Genomic DNA, 23,160 nt, shown 5'->3' with positions numbered 1-23,160 from the left:
AATTTGATATTTGTCTCCTTATATGCCAGTGGCTCAGATAAATTCTTCCAGAAGAGCTCCATCCGAATTGGGGGCACTTACTGGAAAGTTCGATATGAAGCCTTTCAAGATGAGACATTCCAGGAAAAGGTGCAGCTGGAGGAAGATAAGCATCTTGGAATTCTGGGTGAGGAATCCTTAATTTATGAATTTAATTGACTAGAGCCAGAGAATTGGGCAGGGCTTAAAAACTGGAGTCTGGAGGCCACTCAGAAGCATGCTCTAGATCAACATTTCTCAGAATGAGTTCCAAGAGAGTAGTGTTTTGTGGAAAAGGGTTATGGGTCTGAAAACGTCTGCAAAACACTAAGTTAAACATAGTAAAATAGTATTCTTTGGTGCAGGGCTTCCCAGAGCTGTGGATTTATTTTTGTTCATCATGAATCTCCATTATGGGAGTAACATATACATCATTTCTTATATATACTTGACTACTGAAACCTTTATTTTTTCACATTGAACATCTTCTGATAGCAGTACTGTACAGATCATACTTTTAAATATTATTCTCTAGGTATATTTCTGAGGGTCTATTTAAGGCATTAAGACTTTTCAGGATCTTGGAAATATGGGACCAGGAGCAAATGGCATGACATGTAGACATGGTTGCTATGGTGAGGGATGCAGAACAAAGCTTAGGGCCTGACCTAAAGAGGGTATCTAAAAGGCCTAAAGCACAGTATAGTACTGAAATAGTATAGGAAGTTTCGTTGTGGCTTACTCACCTAGTAGAGCAACAAGATAGATTAGATGGGATAAAACTTTGAAAATGAAATAATATAATAATATAATAGACCATATTCTGGGGTTAGTTATTTACCAATTGATTTTCGGAGATCTGATAATGGATAACTGGTGTTTAATTAGCTGGATAGGGAGATAATAAGGAGCAGAAACACACCTTAGTTCGGAAAAGAGGGTGTGTGGTGAGTAGAAAAGAGGTATAATTAGCTGGTGTTCAATACAGGTCCCCAGACTTATTTTTTCCTTCAATATTTTATTGTGGCAAAATGTGATTAACATAAAATTTACCATCTTAATCACTTTAAAGTATGTAGTTCAATGGTATGAAGTACATTCATAACATTGCATAGACATCACCACGATCCACTTCCATACTCTTTCCATCTTGTAAAACTGAAACACTATTAGTTCAGTTTAGTTCGGTTCAGTCGCTCAGTCATGTCTGACTCTCCGCGACCCCATGAATCACAGCACGCCAGGCCTCCCTGTCCATCACCAACTCCCGGAGTTCACTCAAACTCATGTCCACAGAGTCGGTGATGCTATTTAGCCATCTCATTCTCGGTCGTCCCCTTCTCCTCCCGCCCCCAACCCTTCCCAGCATCAGAGTCTTTTCCAGTGAGTCAACTCGTCGCATGAGGTGGCCAAAGTACTGCAGTTTCAGCTTTAGCATCAGTCCTTCCAATGAACAGCCAGGATTGAGCTCCTTTAGAATGGACTGGTTGGATCTCCTTGTAGTATAAGGGACTCTCAAGAGTCTTCTCCAACACCACAGTTCAAAAGCATCAATTCTTCGGCGATCAGCTTTCTTCAGAGTCCAACTCTCACATCCATACATGACCACGGGAAAAACCATAGCCTTGACTAGACAGACCTTTGTTGGCAAAGTAATGTCTCTGCTTTTTAATATACTATCAAGGTTGGTCATAACTTTCCTTCCAAGGAGTAAGCGTCCTTTAATTTCCTGGCTGCAGTCAGCATCTGCAGTGATTTTGGAGTCCAAAAAAATAAAGTCTGACACTGTTTCCACTGTTTCTCCATCTATTTCCCATGAAGTGATGAGACCAGATGCCATGATCTTTGTTTTCTGAATGTTGAGCTTCAAGCCAACCTTTTCACTCTCCTCTTTCACTTTCATCAAGAGGATTTTTAGTTCCTCTTCACTTTCTGCCATAAGGGCAGTGTCATCTGCATATCTGAGGTTATTGATATTTCTCCCAGCAATCTTGATTCCAGCTTGTGCTTCTTCTAGCCCAGCGTTCCTCATGATGTACTCTGCATATAAGTTAAATAAGCAGGGTGACAATATACAGTCTTGACGTACTCCTTTTCCTATTTGGAACCAGTCCGTTGTTCCATGTCCAGTTCTAACTGTTGCTTCCTGACCTGCATACAGGTTTCTCAAGAGGCAGGTCAGGTGGTCTGGGATTCCCATGTCTTTCAGAATTTTCCACAGTTTATTGTGATCCACACAGTCAAAGGCTTTAGCATAGTCAATGAAGCAGAAATAGATGTTTTTCTGGAACTCTCTTGCTTTCTTCATGATCCAGCGGATGTTGGCAATTTGATCTCTGGTGCCTCTGCCTTTTCTAAAACCAGCTTGAACATCTGGGAGTTCACGGTTCACATATTGCTGAAGCCTGGCTTGGAGAATTTTGAGCATGACTTTACTAGCATGTGAGATGAGTGCAATTGTGCGGTAGTTTGAGTATTCTTTGGCATTGCCTTTCTTTGGGATTGGAATGAAGACTGACCTTTTCCAGTCCTGTGGCCACTGCTGAGTTTTCCAAATTTGCTGGCATATTGAGTGCAGCACTTTCACAGCATCATCTTTCAAGATTTGAAATAGCTCAACTGGAATTCCATCACCTCCACTAGCTTTGTTCGTAGTGATGCTTTCTAAGGCCCACTTGACTTCACATTCCAAGATGTCTGGCTCTAGGTCAGTGATCACATTATCGTGACTATCTTGGCCGTGAAGATCTTTTTTGTACAGTTCTTCTGTGTGTTCTTGCCACCTCTTCTTATATCTTCTGCTTCTGTTAGGTCCATACCATTTCTGTCCTTTATCGAGCCCATCTTTGCATGAAATATTCCCTTGGAATCTCTAATTTTCTTGAAGAGATCTCTTGTTTTTCCTATTCTGTTGTTTTCCTCTATTTCTTTGCATTGATCACTGAGGAAGGCTTTCTTATCTCTCCTTGCTATTCTTTGGAACTCTGCATTCAGATGCTTATATCTTTCCTTTTCTCTTTTGCTTTTCGCTTCTCTTCTTTTCACAGCTATTTGTAAGGCCTCCTCAGGCAGCCATTTTGCTTTTTTGCACAAATAATTGCCTATTGTCCCCCCAACCCTTGGCAATCACCATTCTATTAATACCTTCTGTCTCTATGGTTTTGATTACCTTAAGTACCTCATATAAGTGGAATTATACAATATCTGTCTTTTTGTGACTGACATTTCACTTAGTATAATGTCCTTAAGGTCTAGCCATGTTGTAGTATATTGCAGAATTTCCACTGTAGGTATATAAGTTTTGCTATACTTATTCATTTGTCTATCAGTGAACAGTGATTTTGGAGCCCCCCAAAATAAAGTCTGACACTGTTTCCCCTGTTTCCCCGTCTATTTGCCATGAAGTGATGGGATCAGATGCAATGATCTGAGTTTTCTGAATGTTGAGCTTTAAGCCAACTTTTTTCACTCTCCTCTTTCACTTTCATCAAGAGGCTTTTGAGTTCCTCTTCACTTTCTGCCATAAGGGTGGTGTCATCTGCATATCTGAGGTTATTGATATTTCTCCCGGTAATCTTGATTGCAGCTTGTGCTTCTTCCAGCCCAGCATTCCTCATGATGTATTCTGCATATAAGTTAAATAAGCAGGGTGACAATATACAGTCTTGACGTACTCCTTTTCCTATTTGGAACCAGTCCGTTGTTCCATGTCCAGTTCTAACTGTTGCTTCCTGACCTGCATACAGGTTTCTCAAGAGGCAGGTCCGGTAGTCTAGTATTACCATCTCTTTCAGAATTTTCTACAGTTTATCATGATCCACACATTCAAAGCATTTGGCATAGTCAATAAAGCAGAAATAGAGTTTTTCTGGAACTCTCTTGTTTTTTCCATGATCCAGTGAAGTTGGCAATTTGAACTCTTGTTCCTCTACCTTTTCTAAAACCAGCTTGAACATTTGGAAGTTCACGGTTCATGTATTGCTGAAGCCTGGCTTGGAGAATTTTGAGCATTACTTTACTAGCATGTGAGATGAGTGCAATTGTGCGGTAGTTTGAGCATTCTTTCGAATTGCCTTTCTTTGGAAGATTTAGGATTTTCTCATTATGGTGGCATCTCTTGTTGTGGAGCACAGACTCCAGAGCACTTGAGCTTCAGTAATTGTGGCATGTATGCTCAGTAATTGTGGCTCCTAGGCTCTATAACACAGGCTTAGTAGTTTTGGTGCATGGGTTAGCTGCTCTGAGGCATGGGATCCTCCTGTATCTGGCATTGAACCCATGTCTTCCACATTGGCAGGTGGACTCTTTACAACTGAGCCACCAGGGAAGCCTAAGATAGTGGATTTTAAATTACTTTTTATAACTATAAATGGCAATATAGTAGAAAAAGAATATTCTTATTATTGCAAAGAGAAAACTTTTCTCTCTTTTATATTTCTTTCCTTTCCCTTCTGTTTCCATCCTCCCTGGTCATCACTGTTTTCACCCCCATTGTCTCTCCTTCCCATTTTCCAGGACCAGTGATCCGGGCTGAGGTGGGTGACACCATCGTGGTGATCTTCTACAACCGTGCCTCCCAGCCATTCAGCATACAGCCTCATGGAGTCTTTTATGAGAAGGACTCTGAGGGAACTGTGTACAATGATGGTGAGCAGGCAGGGTTTCAAGAAATGTGGGCTGCAGATAATAGCAGGTACCTCTAGAGCAGCAGTCTCCAACCTTTTTGGCACCAGGGACTGGTTTCATGGAAGACAATTTTTCCATAGAACAGGTTGGGGAGAATTGTTTTAGGATGATTCAAGTGCATTGTATTTATTGTTCACTTTATTCCTGTTATTATTGCATCAGCTCCACCTCAGAGCATCAAGCATTAGATTCTGGAGTTTGAGCACCCCTGCTCTAGAGGATATATAAATAAGGGATGGAAGGAGAGAAAAGAAGGCAGAATTAACTGCCATGGATGGATGTTGTTGAGTATGATATTATAGTGAGACAGAGCTGGGATCAATGAGACAACTTTTAAACATAAATATATTCTGGTTATAAAAATAACATATATGTTATGGAATTTTGATAAAAATGGAAAATTATAAGATAAATAGACCCCATAGGTAGATTGCCATTACATTTTGATATACTTTTTCATATTTTCTGTGTTTATACAAATGTATATATTTATAATGATATGTTTTGTACACTTTGGTATCTTACTGTTTTAACTTACCTTTATATTGTGCCCGTCTTCTATGTCATTATAATGTTACAAACATTTTAATGACTATGTAATAAGGTAAAAATATTCACCTTATCCTCTATCATTTAGACGTGTACATTGCTTTTATTATTTTTTTTTGATATTGTAAATCATGTTGCAATGAATGAATATGTACATTTGGTTTGAATTACTACCTCAGGAAAGAATCCTATAAGTGGGGTTATTAGGTAGTTAATTTCTTCTTTTCCTTGAGAGTAATACTAACATATGCATGCTAATCTCAAGTCAAAAGTACCAAAAAAAAAAAATACTGAAAGCATAAAAGGCAAAGTTACAGACAAATCTACAATAAAAGAATATTCTACAATGCAACTGGTCTAGACTTTTTAAGAAATCGGTGCCAAGGTGGGGGGGTGGAATTAAAGAGACAACACCAAGGGTAACATGAAATCCTTGTCTAATTTTGGTTGTATAAAAAGAGACATTTGGGAGATAATTGGATTTTTTAATATACACTGATATTAGATGGTATTAGGGTATTTTTGAGGTGTGGTAATCTTATTATGATGATATAAGAGATGGTTACTGATGTATATAGAAGTAAAATGTCATTATTCTTGCATTTCACTTCCCAATGATTTAGAAAAAGTAACCATACACATAGCTTTAGATAAATTTAAGATGGTTAAGCCTGTGATAAAATAGATAACCAACAAGTCCCTACTGTAAATAAAAATGATAAATTTTAAAAATAACAAAAAGAAGGATGGCCAAATCAGCTCCAAGTGGTAGAGTGATTATTGTACTATCCTTTAAGGTTTTCTGTATGCTTGAAACTTTAAAAAGTTAGGAATAATGAATGAACAAGAAAAAATAAGTTAAAATCATCTTAAATTATACTACCATGGGATAAATTCCAAAACGCCTTTGTAGTTTATAATCTTTACTCCACTATTTGGAGATGTTGATACTCTAGCCAATGTGAGCAATAAATTCTATGTTTTTCCTGCAGACTCTTCCCACTCTGGCTTAGTGGCTAGGCCCTTTGAGAAAGTAACATACCGCTGGACAGTCCCTCCCCATGCTGGCCCCACTGTTCAGGATCCTGCCTGTCTCACTTGGACATACTTCTCTGCTGCAGATCCCATAAGAGATACCAATTCTGGTCTGGTGGGCCCCCTTCTGGTGTGCAAGGCTGGTGCCTTGGGTACAGATGGCAAGCAGGTATTGTCAAGTTTTCTGGCTGGAAAGCCTGCTGGGAAGATGATGAGGCTGTGTTGCTAAACAGAAGTTATGCATGAATTTGGGTTCTAAAAATAAAAGCATAAAAATTAACCAAGTTATTGAATTGGAAATTAATAGTGGGTGCCTTCATGCTATTTTTTTTGCCTCATCTCTTTATCTAAACTTTATTTTTTTTTCCTTTTCTCCTTTTAACTTGTTTTTTTTTTTTTAATTGGAGGATAATTGCTTTACAATGTTGTGTTCGTTTCTGCCATACAACCACACAGATAAGTTATGACCTCATGCTATTTTGCATGCTATTCTGTTCACAAACACACATCTTCCTTAGTGTCTATTATTTTCAATTTTATATTCTCCCAACATCTCCTCATTTTTTAAAATCTCAGTGGCCCTTAAAACTTGCTTCTAATCTCCACATCTTCCCTAGTGTTTTCTTGTCTTCTTTTATATTCAGCCCACAATTCTTAGCTGTTTAACTTTGGGCAAATTGCTTAACCTCTCTTTGCCTCAATTTTTCATCTATAGTAAGAGGTTAACAATGGAAGTTAATATCTTGGCTTTCTGTGAAGATTAATTAAAATAATACATATAGAGTGCTTAGTATAGTGTCTGATACTTAGTAAACACTCAGTAATAATAATATTACTAAAATTAATAATTGATAACAAAGTATGTTAATAATTAGTGTACTTATTTTTTATTTTATTTTCTAACTTATTCCCCCATAGAGTCCCCCTCTGATCTCCTAGCCATCTTTCCCCACTCCTACCCTTAGCTGATTCCAGACTCTCTTCTATCATACTCTGTACCCCTTCATCATGATCTTCTACTTCTTCCTTGCCCCCTTTCTTGCATTCCTCCCCTCCAGTCTTATAACATTATTCTAACCACCTTTACCTACCTGCAATTTGAAGTTACCTGAAGAAAAACTTCTTAGCAACAACTACAGCTCTATGCAGGAGATATGGATTTAGCTCTGTGTTTGGAAAAGAAATGGAAAATAATCAAGGATCACTGGGGTCTGAAGCTGCACAGTTCACAACTGCTAAAACTGTTGTTATTCTCCTTTGTTTTCTTCCACTGGGACTACAGAAAGGGGTGGATAAAGAATTCTTTCTCCTTTTCTCTGTGTTGGATGAGAACAAGAGCTGGTACAGCAATGCCAATCAAGCAGCTGCTATGTTGGATTCCCGACTGCTCTCAGAGGATGCCAAGGGGTTTCAAGACTCTAATCGGATGCATGGTATGGGGAGTGTTTTTACCCTAAGCTATAGCTGAGAGGTTATGAGTAAAATCTAACCTAGACTTAATCATGATCCATCCCTGAAAACATTGATTCTATTGGTCAGCTCTGCTAAGAGACAAGCTAAATTGAGAGATTAAACCTAAAACAACACATCTTATCCTTAACACCTTCTTGTGCTTTGTTCTGTGTTATGCAGTGAGAGAGACACTGGGAAAAAAGTACTATGAAATGAGGATTGCATACAAAGGGCCCACTAGGAGAATGAGGAGAGTAACCTGGGATGATACTTTTCCAGTCTTATCTCCTCTCTTATCACACACTATCCTTGCTTCCCAACTTCCTCAGTTCAGTTCAGTTCAGTCGCTCAGTCGTGTCCGACTCTTTGTGACCCCATGAATGACAGCACACCAGGCTTCCCTGTCCATCACCAACTCCCGGAGTTCACTCAAACTCATGTCCACAGAGTTGGTGATGCCATCCAGCCATCTCATTCTCTGTCATCCCCTTCTCCTCCTGCCCCCAATCCTTCCCAGCATCAGAGTCTTTTCCAGTGAGACAACTCGTCGCATGAGGTGGCCAAAGTATTGGAGTTTCAGCTTTAGCATCAGACCTTCCAATGAACACCCAGGATCGATCTCCTCTAGAATGGACTGATTGGATCTCCTTGCAGTCCAAGGGACTCTCAAGAGTCTTCTCCAGCACCACAGTTCAAAGCATCAATTCTTCAGCGATCAGCTTTCTTCACAGTCCAACTCTCACATCCATACATGACCACGGGAAAAACCATAGCCTTGACTAGATGGAACTTGGTTGGCAAAGTAACGTCACTGCTTTTTAATATATTATCTAAGTTGGTCATAACTTTCCTTCCAAGGAGTAAGCGTCTTTTAATTTCATGGCTGCAATCAGCATCTGCAGTGATTTTGGAGCCCCAAAAAATAAAGTCTAACACTGTTTCCACTGTTTCCCAACTTCCTACTACAGACAAATGGAGATATTTTCTCTATGTAGACATGTGTGTAGAGTGCTCAGTTGCTCAGCCATGTCCAACTCTTTGCGATCCCATGGACTACTGTAGCCTACAAGGCTCTTGTGTCCATGGAATTTTCCAGGCAAGAATACTGGAGTGGGTTGCCATTTCCTGCTCCTGGGGATCTTCCTGACCCAGGGATTGAACCTATGTCTTCTGCATCTTCTGCCTTGGAAGGAGGATTCTATACAGACATACCCCTTGTACTTTTCTGAGCTCAAGCTTTTGTAATGCTTTGTACTCCATTTGAAAAGCCCCTCTTTACATATTTGCTTTTATCTTATGGAAATTCTTCTCATTCTCTAAAACTCTACTCATAAATGACCTCTTCCATGTAACCATTTCTTATCACCCTATCCCAGGATAATGACACCCTCTTCTGAACTACTGTTGCATTTTAATCAGATTTTTAAATTGTAAATTCCATACAATCCTCAATATTGTAGCTATTTGCTACATGGCTTTTGACTTCTGCTATGCAAGGAGATCCAACCAGTCCATTCTAAAGGAGATCAGTCCTGGCTGTTCATTGGAAGGACTGATGCTAAAGCTGAAACTGCAATACTTTGGCCACCGCATGCGACGAGTTGACTCACTGGAAAAGACTCTGATGCTAGGAAAGGTTGAGGGCGGGAGGAGAAGGGGATGACAGAGAATGAGATGGCTGGATGGCATCACCAACTCTGTGGACATGAGTTTGAGTGAACTCCGGCAGTTGGTGATGGACAGGGAGGCCTGGCGTGCTGTGATTCATGGGGTCGCGGAGAGTCGGACATGACTGAGTGACTGAACTGAACTGAACTGAACTGAAACTGTAGTCTCCTTAAAGGTGAGTATTATTTGTTGTTTATCTGTTTACACTTTAAATGGTCTAATATATAGTAAATAGTTATTGAACTACTGGATTCAATACTACTAAATTAATGAGTATGAACTACTAAATTAATGAGTAGGTGAGTGGATCAGTGAGCAAATTGATAGGGATGGTCCAAGTTTGCAAGGATATCTCAGCATTTTGCAATTCAATGAGACTAATAATGCCCATAAACAATTATAAAACATGTAAGACAGACTATGATTAAGTGCTAAATTGTGTAGAACAGCTTTTAAGTGACATAGAGTTCAGAAGAGGAGAACATTGATGAAGAAAAATCCAATTAAAGAATTATTGGAAGAAGGAAGTGCTCGACTGAGCCTTGAAGTTTGAATCAAACTTTGCAATCAAACACTGTAGTAAAGGAAGCATAATCAAGAGGTTAATGATGTTTCCGTCAGCATCCCATGGAATTATCAAATAAAGTTACTCATTAAAGCTGGTTTCAGTGGGTATAAGGACATTGAAAAGGGCTCAGCTTCAAGCAGGCCTCTGTGTATTTTTGAGTGGAGTGTGCAGGGTGAGATGGGGTCAAGAACAAGTCTGTTGTCTTTTGGCTCCATCTCTTGGTTCTCATTACCGGTCAGTTAAATCAGTTGGAAAAAATAATACAATCTATGAACCAAATTTATTCCAAACTGAATTTATTTGGCACCTGGTAAGTATTAGGCAACATCCTAGGTGCTTAGATACAGAAAAAATGATGCGCTTCCTGTTAAGTCAATCTAGTGTAGAAGATAAATGTAAGTAAATCATATGACTCTATGGTAAGTGACATTTCAGAATTTTGTGGGGATAAAATTTCAAGGAAGCCAGAAAGAATGTAATAACGCGGCTTCACAGGGTAGGTGATATTTGAGCTAGTGTGTAATGTATGTGTAGTAGTTTGCTGTAGTGAAAGACCAGGGCGGGAATTTATTACAGGCAGAGGGAACAGCATGTGAAAAGCCAACATGTATTTTCTAAGTGCTATGGTTTTTCCTGTGGTAATGTATGGATGTGAGAGTTGGACTGTGAAGAAAGCTGATCGCTGAAGAACTGATGCTTTTGAACTGTGGTGTTGGAGAAGACTCTTGAGAGTCCCTTATACTGCAAGGAGATCCAACCAGTCCATTTTAAAGGAGATCAATCCTGGGTGTTCATTGGAAGGACTGATGCTATAGCTGAAACTCCAATACTTTGGCCACCTCATGCAACTAGTTGACTCACTGGAAAAGACTCTGATGCTGGGAAAGGTTGGGGGCGGGAGGAGAAGGGGACGACCAAGAATGAGATGGCTGCATGGCATCACCAACTCTGTGGACATGAGTTTGAGTGAACTCTGGGAGTTGGTGATGGACAGGGAAGCCTGGCGTGCTGTGATTCATGGGGTCACAAAGAGTCGGACACGACTGAGCGACTGAACTGAACTGAACTATGTTTAAGGTCTTATGGTGTGTGTTAGTTGCTCAGTCGTGTCTGACTCTTTGCAATCCCACAGACCATAACCCACAAAGTCTCTCTGTCCACGGAATTCTCCAGGCAAGAATACTGGAGTGGGTTTCCATTTCCTTCTCCAGGGGATATTCCCAACCCAGGGATCGATGTCAGGACTCCCACATTGCAGGCAGGCTTTTTACCATCTGAGCCACATGCACAGGCAAATAGAGCTCACAGGATAATGGTGTGTATATGTATATGAAAGAGAATGGGGGAATAGTTTATAGGTAGAAGCACAGGGAGTAAGATTCTGTAGGATTCAGGCCAGAGATGATGAGAGCCAGAATCAGGGCAGTGGGAGTGAAGATGAAGAGGATGATATAGCTTGAAAGCTGAAGAAGGAATGTTGGGGAACTCTAACAACTTCATTACAGCATGTCGAATAAGAAGAAGATGCAGGAGAAAAAATCAGAAAAGCTATAAGAGAACCAGGGAAGTATGGTGCTACAGAATCCAAGGGAGGGGAGTTTGAAGGAAGTGGGAATAGGAGAGATTGATACTTTTTTGGTATGTGAAGGAGTTTTGGGAGTGGAGAATAGTTCGGTTTTGCCAGGATGTGAAGTATGGTGGAGGAGGGTCAGGATGTAAAACCAGAAAGGTCATTCGATCCCTCATCCCAAAGAGGCAGAACATCATAAGTAGAATTAATGTGGCTTAGAGAAGAAGATGGAGAAGGCAATGGCAACCCACTCCAGTGTTCTTGCCTGGAGAATCCCAAGGACGGGGGAGCCTCGTGGGCTGCTGTCTATGGGGTCGCAAAGAGTCGGACACAACTGAAGCGACTTAGCAGCAGCAGAGAAGAAGGTAGAGGAGTAGAGAATAACTCAGAAATTTCAAGTTGTGGGAAACCTTAGTACAGTGCTGATGCCACAATGCAGGCTGGTGTCTCAGCAATTTGTTCTCATCTTCCCATTCTGTGTTGTGTTTCTGTTTTCCAGCCATTAATGGGTTTCTGTTCTCTAACCTGCCCAAACTGGACATGTGCAAGGGTGACACAGTGGCCTGGCACCTGCTTGGCCTGGGCACAGAGACTGATGTGCATGGGGTCACATTCCAGGGCAACACCGTGCAGCTTCAGGGCATGAGGAAGAGTGCAGCCATGCTCTTTCCTCACACTTTTGTTATGGCCATCATGCAGCCTGACAACCCTGGTAAGTGCCTTAACAGCTGGCCCTGGGCTGAGAAAATTTGTTGAGCATTGGACTGAATGATGTGTGAAGCTGTTGAACAGCAACGAAAAGTCATATTGAGGTACTTGGGAACTTTTCAAAACTGTTGTGTCCTTTTCTCAATGTGTACTCCATATTTTGATTATTTGGATTCTCTTCTCAGCTGCAGGCAGAATAAAGAGCTGAGGAAGTTCTTTTCTGGAATGACAGGAGGAAAATAGAGATGCTGCCCAGTATTAGGGCAATTCTTGTATAGGCAGAGAATGGACTTGGCCACATAACCCCATGGCCATGTAGAGATTTTATAGATATAAGCCCTGCATTGAAGAAAAGATCAATGAAATATACCTATAAGTGCTTCCAACTCTGACTTTCTGTGAAGATTTTTGCACCCTTCTGGTAGGAGCAGGGTGGCATGTGCTGCAACAGTTTTAGCCTAGGAATTAGAACACAGGAACGTCTAGTCCAGGGTCTTTCATTAACTTACTGTCCTATTTTTGTCTAGTCACTTCCCCTCTCTTCCTTCTTTTCTTTTTTGTTAATTTCTCCTCTCTCCCTCTCTTTTGATCTTCCCTCTCTTCCTCCATCCTTCCTTCCGTCCCCCTCCTCCTCCCTCTCCTTACCTTTCTTTCATAATTAAATTTGACTATGATGTTTCTTCAGATTCCATCTTTGTGTGACATTTCCTAACTTGGCAGAAAGTTTTCTCTGCAGTTCCTAGGGTGTATTCTTTTTTCCAGGCAGTAGGTGACAGTAGTGTTTGTAAGAAATATCTGTCAGTTCCATGCAGTTCTCACTAAACTATAAATTCCGTTCATATTTGAGGAAAAATCCTTAACCAAAGCAAGTTTCCTTGACAACTTAATGATTTCATCCTGGCATTGGGTTTGACACACACTTGACATGAAGGAGGCCTCCACAGACTTCTTGGGTCCTCATTTCTGCCCATCTACCTAGGATACTTTGGTCAAGAAGTATTGATATCAGCAAATTAGAAACAGCTATTAATGTGACTGAAAGGACCAACAGAAATGAATGCTTGTAGTGAGCGCTGGGGTGGGGAAGTTCTGAAAAAGAAAGACTCTTCTCTCTAGCTGTGGTCCGCAAGCCAAACCCTAGGTTTAATCTCTTTCATACAAAATTAGCCAGGCTCCCCTGTAAGATCTACATGGCTCTCTAGGGCTCACAGTTATCAATATTTTGCGAGTGAATGGGTTTATAAGAAAGGTGTAAAGGTTCCGTTCCGTTCGTTCCGTTCAGTTGCTCAGTCGTGTCCGACTCTTTGCGACCCCATGGACTGTAGCCTACCAGGCTTCTCCGTCCATTGGATTCTCCAGGCAAGAATACTGGAATGGGTTAAAAGGTTACTCTTGGTCAAAAAATACCCTAACTTTTTACCTTTGCATTTTACAGCCTTTCAAAGTCTCCTTTTCTTGAAGAAATTTTGAGTCATAGAACATTGCCGCTGGTAGAGCCCCTTAGAGAAAATCTTATTTCATTTATTTTACTATTGGGAGGAAGAGACAGAGATCTGGAGGGGGAAAATGATTTTCTCAGGTTAGGGATGTCAGCTCTACCCCCTCCCCTTTGGCCCCATCTCCAACAACCCCTGTTAATTCTTACTCCTAGATAATCTTTTATCTGAAGTCACCTTCATTATACCTCTGGTAGGGGTTAATGTCTAATTAAGATTGAGAGAGACCATTGGAATAGCTCCCCAAAGATAGGACAAAAGTACCAAATTAATGAAAAGATCAGAACCAGAATTTGGCTTTGGAAGTCTAGAAAAAGGAGTTACAATGAAGATTGGTCAATATACATATGCAATTAAACAGCTTTGCAGGTAACTTAAAAACATTACCACGGAGATTCAACATGTTTGCTGGATGCTTACAATTATGTTTAACAAAAGAGAAGAAAAAATTCCCAGAAAAAGTGCATCAAAATGCTAAGAGTGTGAGTGTTATAGGTTTATTTGTGACTTTTTGAAATCCTCTTTTTGCTTTGCTTTAGATCCTAATAATATTTTAATTTCAGATATTAACTACATTTAATGGAAATGACATTTTTACATTTAAAAATCTCCTGAATAACACACTTTACCTGTCCCAGAAGAACTACTGATACTAAAGTTTTGATAGCCAGAGAAAGTGGCAGATAAAGAGGCTAGTGCTTGTAATGTGCCATTTTCCACCAACTTCATGTTAGATTTCTCAGCATCAAAAAGAATATTTATTACTGCTCTGATCCTTCAGAGTTTCTTTTCTCTTTCACCATTAGAACTCATTGTTTATTCATTTATCCCCCCTCCACACCCTTTTCTTTCCCCATTACTTTTCCTCTCTTCTCCCATTTTTCCTATTCCTCTTTCGTCCTGTCTTTGTTTTGTTTCTCTCTCCCTTTTTATATATCTTCTTTTCCCCCTTCTTTCCTTCATTCTTCCCCCTTTTAAATCTATTTTCTCCGATTTTGCCTTTTATCTTTCTTTTCATTTTCTCCTTGTATTATTTTTGTCTTTATTCCCTTTCTTCTTTTCCTTATCTTCTCTCTTTTTTCACTGCTTTTTTTCTTCCTTTGAGTTTTTCCTAGCCTATTTTTTACTTCCTTTCTTTTTGTTTTTAATCTTCTTTTCTCTTTATTTATTTTTCCATGCCTCCTATTTTCTTTGCTTCTTTTTCCTTTTCCTTTAATATGTATCTTTTCTTTTGTCTCTTGTGTTCATGTTTTTCCTTTTTTCTTCCTCATGTTTTATTTTACTTTTTTTTTAACAGGTAGATTTCCCCCAGACATAGTAAACCTGTGTTTTCTTACACTTGTTGGTGTAGATGCTAGGGATGTGAGAATGAATGAGGCAGTTCACACTTAGTGTGGAAGGAAGATAGGTATGTAAACAATATTCTTAATTCTATGACAATACTATCAGACAAGGGATATAGTAACACACAGGAAACTACAACAAATTCTACCTGACTTGTGGAGTGAAGCTTTTCTAGAAAAGCAGACATTCAAATTGAACTTTCAAAGACTAGTAAACTGTTACCAGGCAAAGAAAGAGGGTGGATGGAGAAGAGGGTATTATAGGCAGTAGGAACCACATGGGCAGTGACTTGAGAGCATCATCTGCCCAGAGAAGTTAATGTAGATTGATTTTATTCATTGGTTTTCAACTAAAGTGGTATGCTGGTGTTTGAAAATGTGTGGAATACTTTTAGCTGTTACAATGACTGGAGTTATAAGGGTATGATACTATTGTTTATAGAGTGGGAGTCAGAGATTCTAAAGCTTTCTTCAATATGTAGGACAGCCTTAAACAATGAAGAATAATCACACACAAAATGCTAACGGCAGCCTTGTTGAGAAACACCAAGAAATAAGATTGAAGAGGTGATAGCAGGAGGCCCTTGTAAGAAGTGATAAGAACCTGACAATGGGTGGGAGCAATAGAGATGGAGAGAAGGGGCAGAGTTAAGAGATATTTGAGAGAAAAATGACAAGACTTTGCTAATGGGCTGAGCAAGAAGAAAGGATGTCTGAGGTTTTCAGCTTGGGCATTAGATGGATGGTAGTGTCATTAATCGTATGAGCAAACACAGAAACAAAGAAAAGATACAAAATTTTAGATAGAAAGTATTCATTGGGAGCATGTTGAATTTTAAGTTTCTGGTGACGTCCAGGTGGTATGGATTTTACAGTAGGTAGCTGTGTGTAGTAATGTAAATATTGGAGGAGAAGTCCAGGCTAGGGAGAGATTTGAGTGTTTTCATGTTGATGTCCTTTAGCATGTTATAGGAAATAAAAGTTATAGGAAGTTATAGGAAATAAAACTTAAGGCAGAAATCAACATTTAAGTGGTAGAAGGGAAAAGACAAGCAAGAATAAGGAGACAACAGAAATATTGGTCACAGAGGTAGGAGGAGACTCAGATGCAAAGGACCGAAAAGTATTAAAAAATAAGCATCTTGGAGAACAATGTCCATATGAGATGATGTGTTACTCTCAGGTCACATGATTCTTCCATAAAGTCTTCTATTTGTTTCTATTCCATCCAATGATTATCAGACATTCTTCTTCACACCAACCCCTGAGCTATGACTTTTAGACATTGTATACAGTGTATCCAGTCATTCATTTGCACAGCAATTCATTCACTCAACACATATTTATTGCGTACCTTCCATGTGCTAAGTCTGGGGTGAAAGTGAAGTCTCTCAGTTGTGAGCGACTCTTTTTGCGATCCCATGGACTGTAGCCTACCAGGCTCCTCAGTCCATGGAATTTTCCAGGCAAGAGTACTGGAGTGGGTTGCCATTTCCTTCGCCAATGGATCTTCCCAACTCAGGGATCAAACCCGGGTCTCCTGCACTTCAGGCAGACGCTTTACCATCTGAGCCACCAGAGAAGCCCCTATCATCTCTCACCTGAAAAACTTCAACCATAAGTCTGGGGTAGAGGGGTGAAAAGATAGATATGATACTTACTTCCAGGGAAGATCTACAACATACAAAATCACATACATAAAATGGTAAGACATTTTCAGATCATGATATATGTCATGAAGGAAAGGAACTACATTGATGTGATAAACTGATAGGGACATTACTTTAGAGATGGTGTTTAGGGAAGGCCTCTCGGAGAATGTGACATTTAAGGCCTAAGTAATGGGGAGGAAGAAGCTATATGAAGAATGGCAAGCCACTCCAGTACTCTTGCCTAGAAAATCTCATGGACAGAGGAGCCTGGTAGGCTGCAGTCCATGGGGTCGCTACAAGTCAGACATGACTGAGCGACTTCACTTTCACTTTTCACTTTCACATATTGGAGAAGGAAATGGCAACCCACTCCAGTGTTCTTGCCTGGAGAATCCCAGGGACGGGGGAGCCTGGTGGGCTTCCGTCTATGGGGTCACACAGAGTCGGACACGACTGAAGTGACTTAGCAGCAGCAGCAGCAAGCAGAATATTCTAAGCAGAGGATCCAGCAAGTGTAAATGTCTCAAGATGGGAATAAGCATGCCTTTTTCAAGAGTTGGAAAGAAGGTCAGTATGGTTGAAGTATAATGAACAAGGAGAAGACTGACATCACATGAAATCATAGAAGTTGGCAAGAATCATATTATATAGAGTCTTGTAGACCACAGTCAGGAGCTTTAATTATATTCTGAGTATGAATGGAGCATTTAAAGCAAGAGAGCAATGTCCTCTGGATCATATTTGTTAAAAAGGACCCTGTATCCCTTTTGGAGAATGTTGAAGAGGGAAGGAGAAGCAGGAAGACAGTTGTGAGGCTATTTAAGTTTTCCAGGTGAGAGATGATAGTGATAGATGATAGAGAAGTGACAGAGTAGAAACAGAACAATGACTGTAAAGGAAGTGATGCTAGGATTTATTGATGGAACAGATTTTAGGGATAAAGGAAATAGAAGAGTCAGAAAGTAGATAAGGAAAAAATATTTTTCCATGAGTTTTATAAACTAGTGGAAAGGGTTGTCTTTTAAAGAGAAGAGCACTTAGTCCTTAACCATGTGATCTAGATGAAAAGTGTTTTAGAAGTAGAGAAGCAAAAATGTAGAGCACAATGTGGGCCAGAATAGTCAGGGAGGACTTTCTGGAAGAGATGAAATATGAATTGGGTCTTGGAGAATGAGTGAACTTGTAAAGATATTTATGAGGAAGGGGAGGTCTATTCCAGAAAAGTAATAATAAGTGACAATTTCAAGATAGGAATGAGATATGTGAGAGGGGCAGTCAGGGGCAAATTTAGTTAGAGCCCTGGTTGAATTTGGGGCAGAGTGGGAAGTGGGATTGCATCGATAGTTTGGAGCTATCTCATAGAAGCCTTTAAAAGCCAGGAAGATTTTGTAGTGGTGGTATAGGCAGTCATCAGTGAAATAAGGAATACTGGGGAAATAATGTAAGAAAGTTAACTTCTCCTGATCAATAGTCTATGAGCCTTTGTGTCCTTGACATAGAAACCTGGATCTTGAGATCAGATACTGGCAGCTCTACAATTCAGATATTTATGGCTGATATCCAAACATTTTATTGCAAAAAGCCCGGGGAAGGCCATTTCAGAGTTCTCTGATATAAGCATTCTTATGATCAAGAAGTTCATTATATGTATGCTCACTTTTATTTCTTTAAGACTTGGTAGGAAAGGGAGAAAATTGGTCAATGCCTTCTTTCAAATAATAATTATTACAGCTTTATTTACTTATAGTTTTACTTTTTGAACATTTTACATTATACTATGCCAAGCAATATGTACATATTTTTGTGGTTAATTTTAAAATAATCCCATTAAGTAAAATGCTCCTCACTTTACCATGAGGAAACTGAAATATACAGAAGCTTGAAATTTTCCTGAAAGTTATATGGTTAATAAGTGTCAGATAAGATGATTGGCTATCCCAGTTTTCTCATAACTGAGGAGTTCCCAGAGATGTTGGACTTTCAGTCCTAAAACTAGAGAAGCCTTGGTAAACAGAGAGGAGTTTGTCACTCTAGTGGCAGGTTTAGTTAACCTCTGTGCTAATTATTCTCAATAAATGTAATAATCTTTTACCTAATGCATATCATAACCTTATCTGAAGCTACCTACTCTCTGCTATATGACTAGAGAGAAGTAGGAACTCCCTCAGGCACTATACAGGGGTATTCTGAATTCAGGTTTTGCTCTCTGCTCCCACCTCAGGGACATTTGAAATTTACTGCCAGGCAGGCAGCCATAGAGAAGCAGGGATGAGGGCAATCTATAATGTCTCCCCTTGTCCTGGACACCAAGCCAACCCTCATCAACGTTATCAAGCTGCAAGGATCTACTACATCATGGCAGAAGAGATGGAGTGGGACTATTGCCCTGACAGGAGCTGGGAGCTAGAATGGCACAACCAGTCTGAGAAGGACAGGTAAGGTTTCAGAAAAGAAGAGATCATGTTTTCAGAGACTCTAGACCAGTTTACTGAAATGGAGGACATTCTGAGATGAAGAGGCACTTATCTAAAGTCACCTAATAACATACCAACAAATCTAGAGCAGGGACTAAAACACAGGTAAGGTGGAACTCAGTGCTTCATCTATGTTGCTATACTCTAGAGCTGAAGTAAAAAACTTGCCTACATCTTCTTGCTCTAAGTATCTGCCTCCTTTCCTCCTCTCCTCAGAAGCACTGATATTGGGACTTAAATTTTATACGGAATTTACTTAGGGGACTGAATATCCCAAGCTCAAACGTCCCTTACCAAAATGTCATTAAGATAGAAGCTAAAATGAATAGCAGAAAAAGCCCCCAAAGAGTGGCTTAAGTATGTCAGAATTTTATTTCTTGTTTACATACTAGTGCAAGTATGAGCAGTTCAAGGACAATAGAAACTAAAATGTCTATTCAGGTTGTAGTCATTCCCAGCTATCAAGAAAGGGGAAGTAAATCCAGGGTAAGCACCGTTGTTTGTGAGGCAATGACTTGAAGTTGTATACATTACTTTCTCTCATACCCCATTTTCCTGAACTTATTCATATGGCCATACCTAGCTGCAAGAAAGTCTGGGAAGTGTAATCTCTGGTTACGCAGCAATGTACTCAGATAAAACTTAGGTGATTCTATTACTAAAAAGAAAGGAGGGAAGAATGGAAACTATGGTACAGTTTAGCAATTTCCGCTATCGTTTATTTTTGGTGTTCTCACTACCCTTTGCCAGTTATTTGTGTTGGTTGTTGAAGGTTGAAGGCTTCTTGCTAACTTGTTCTGCAACTTTGAAAAAATGAATTCCCTTTTCTGATTTCTGGTTTACTTATCTTTAAAGTGATGTGGTATATTTGAAAGAACTTGACCAGACTTTAATCCAAGCCCTGGTTCCCCTTCTGGCTGACAGTATCAATGAAGATAAGTCTTGTCATCACTGAAGCATAGGATTTTACCTTTAAGATGTACATACCTCATCAGTCTATTGGAAATGCCAAATAATAAAAGGAATAATATAGCTCTTTGTAAATAGGAAAACATCTCTTAATAAGAAATCTGTAGGATTTCATTTTCTTCCTACCTATCCCCATCCCTCACCCACCAGCAACAGAAGCAGTTAGTATTCTCCTACCATCTGTACCTTGTCCTTTGTCAGACTAATTTCATCTAAAACATCACTAAGACTGGAGCTAATGCTCAGGGTTTGCTTCTCATCCTAATGTTTTTACCTTATAAATTTTACTATACATTCCTAACTAGATGATGACAAAGGACCATAAATAAATATTGAAATCTACCATTTTTAACTGCAGATATGCATCCAAGGTGGATAATCTGACATAGGAATAGGCCTCTCCTAGTATCAGTGCCCTGAAGTTGGGTCTGACTTTGCTATCACATATCTAAAAATGAGAGGTTAAAGGATAGGTGCTCATATTACTCTTTGGATTCCTCTAGCTATGGTCACATCTTCCTGAGCAACAAAGATGGACTCCTGGGTTCAAGATACAAGAAAGCTGTATTCAGAGAGTATACTGATGGTACATTCAGGGTCCAACGGCCAAGGACTGAATCAGAGAAACACTTGGGAATCTTAGGTAAGGGAATTCCACTTTTCTCCTAGTATCTAGAAGCCTGTGATGCTCCTAGGGAGGCTGTGTCATATCAGGAAGCCCTCTCCATTTCTCAGAATCCATTTTCCTTATGACATACTGGAAATGTGGTCATATTTTATAAATCATCTGTGAAAATAAGCAATCAAATGGAGTTAATTCATGAATTCTGCAGCAATCTGAACCAGGTATTTCCAGGCCTCTATATCTTTGGATCTGTAATAGTGATACAATTATTTAAATGCTAAAGGCAAGAGAACTTAAGAGTATCAAAAGGTAGGAAAAATAGTACAGGGAACTAGTATTACCCTTTCACCCTTGCAATTATTGCTTCAGTTTCATCACTTTTATAGGAGCCAATGATCTTCCTCATTCTTATCATCATACAGAAGATACCCACTGGTCCTTGAAGGGAATCCTCTCTCATTCCTTCCCAACAATGATTCCACAGAATTCTGATTATCTAGAAGCTTGGGCTATTATACAAAGAGAGGTGGAAAGTGGGGATAATTGCAGGCATAATCTTGTTGAAGTACCCTTATCATGTGGGCAGCAGTATCAGTTCTGAATTTTAAAATGGAGCCAGTCATGACTTTCAGTCTTGGGGCCCTTTCACAGGATAAACCCTTAATTCTAGGTAGCTCCTGTGTATACCCCTTTCTTTAATTTCTTTAATGTCCCTGTTTCACTGTTCCACTAATGAGACTTTTTTCTTCTTTTGCATTTACTAGGTCCACTTATCAGAGGAGAGGTTGGTGATATTCTAACTGTGGTGTTCAAGAACAATGCCAGCCGTCCCTACTCTGTGCATGCCCATGGAGTGCTAGAATCTAGCACTGGTTGGCCACTGGCTGCTGAGCCTGGTGAGTGGGAACACTTAGTGAAGGAACATAGGAGGTGAAGCATCTCTGTTTCAGCCTCTGGCTTGTTCCTTTTTGTTAAAAAGTATATTCTTAGCAAACAGAAACAGGGATATTTACCAGAGCTAAGCCATAGTCTGAATTTGTCTTTATTAAATATTCATTCTTTCAATCTCAGAACAAACTGCCTACCTTAGGTCTTTTGCTTCATCAAAGACGTACTTGACACTTGTTACACATGAGGCCTTATACTATCCTTAACCCTGAATATAGATTGAGCTTCTAGCCTCTCTAGATCTGGCTATATGTAATCTGAACTCTTAATCATGACTAGAGAGTTGTTTGTCCCAGACCACAAACTGATCTTTAAGCCCAGTCATAGATAAAGTTCCTGTCCTCTTAGGATAGACTGAATCCTAACTGCAGTTACGTATTAAAATTCTAATACTAAATGTAGAGTTACCATAATCTTGACCATATTATCTTCTACTCATTCATTCATTCGTTCATTGAATAAACATTTACTGGGGGCCAACTGGGTGAGGAACAATGTTAGAAGTTATGGAAGTTTTGGGGAATAATACTTGTTCATACTCTAAAAAATACTTGGGCTATTATTATATAGAAATAAGTAAACTGGTAATTATAATGTAGTGTTTTAACTCTTAAATAGGGGCTTTAAAAATGTGCCATGGAATTTTAGAATAAGATACCTAATCTAATGTTTGGATAGTCAAAGATGGTTTCCCAAAGTAGGTGATATGTTGCTGCTGCTAAGTCACTTCAGTTGTGTCCGACTCTGTGTGACCCCATAGACGGAAGCCCACCAGGCTCCCCCTTCCCTGGGATTCTCCAGGCAAGAACACTGGAGTGGGTTGCCATTTCCTTCTCCAAGGTGTGAAAGTGAAAAGTGAAAGTGAAGTCGCTCAGTCGTGTCCGACCCTTAGCGACCCCACGGACTGCAGCCCACCAGGCTCCTCCATCCATGGGATTTTCTAGGCAAGAGTACTGGAGTAGCTTGTCATTGCCTTCTCCAGGTGATATGTTAGCTGAGATCTAAACCAGTAATTCTCAAACTTTAGTATGCATTAGAATCACCTGAAAGACTTGTTAAATCATGGATTTCTTGGAATAACTCCAGCACCTCTGATGCAGTAGGTCTGGGATAAGGTTCAAGAATGTTCTCACTCACAAAAGTGACCAAGTGATTCTGATGTTGCTGGATCAAGAACTATACTTTAAGAACCACCAATCTAAAGAATGAGAAGTAATTATACAGGTAAAGGGATAGTGTGGAACAAAAGCAAGGGAAAGGAAGCTCCAGTTGTGGGGAATGCAATATGTAAAGATTCAGTAGTAAAATAGGTGAAATTTGAAGTTGACAAAAGGTTCCAAAAAGATAAAGTAAGTAGAATCAATGGGATTTGGTTAATGAATATGGAACATGAGAAGGA

The 23,160-nt window shown here is 39.7% G+C and overlaps 1 protein-coding gene across 4 annotated transcripts in view; it reads left to right on the top strand.

Annotated features, from left to right (window-relative positions):
• Positions 1-23,160, top strand: part of HEPH (hephaestin) — a 124,749-nt gene that overhangs the window by 14,761 nt on the left and 86,828 nt on the right. For 3 of the 4 annotated variants that reach the window (XM_055438573.2, XM_055438571.2, XM_055438570.2), the window contains exons 8-15: positions 30-166; positions 4,534-4,665; positions 6,246-6,457; positions 7,571-7,721; positions 12,046-12,258; positions 18,967-19,180; positions 20,692-20,831; positions 21,578-21,709. In XM_055438573.2, coding sequence (XP_055294548.1) covers positions 30-166; positions 4,534-4,665; positions 6,246-6,457; positions 7,571-7,721; positions 12,046-12,258; positions 18,967-19,180; positions 20,692-20,831; positions 21,578-21,709 — 1,331 coding nt within the window. The remainder of the gene's footprint in view (positions 1-29; positions 167-4,533; positions 4,666-6,245; positions 6,458-7,570; positions 7,722-12,045; positions 12,259-18,966; positions 19,181-20,691; positions 20,832-21,577; positions 21,710-23,160) is intronic. The other variant, XM_055438574.2, reaches the window with a different exon arrangement.

The sequence above is a fragment of the Moschus berezovskii genome, chromosome X (assembly GCF_049115385.1).
Source record: "Moschus berezovskii isolate FMDL1 chromosome X, NW_MosBer_1.0, whole genome shotgun sequence".
NCBI lineage: Eukaryota > Metazoa > Chordata > Mammalia > Artiodactyla > Moschidae > Moschus > Moschus berezovskii.
Note: the sequence above shows the minus strand (reverse complement) of the source record. Positions and strands in the feature narration are given on the sequence as shown.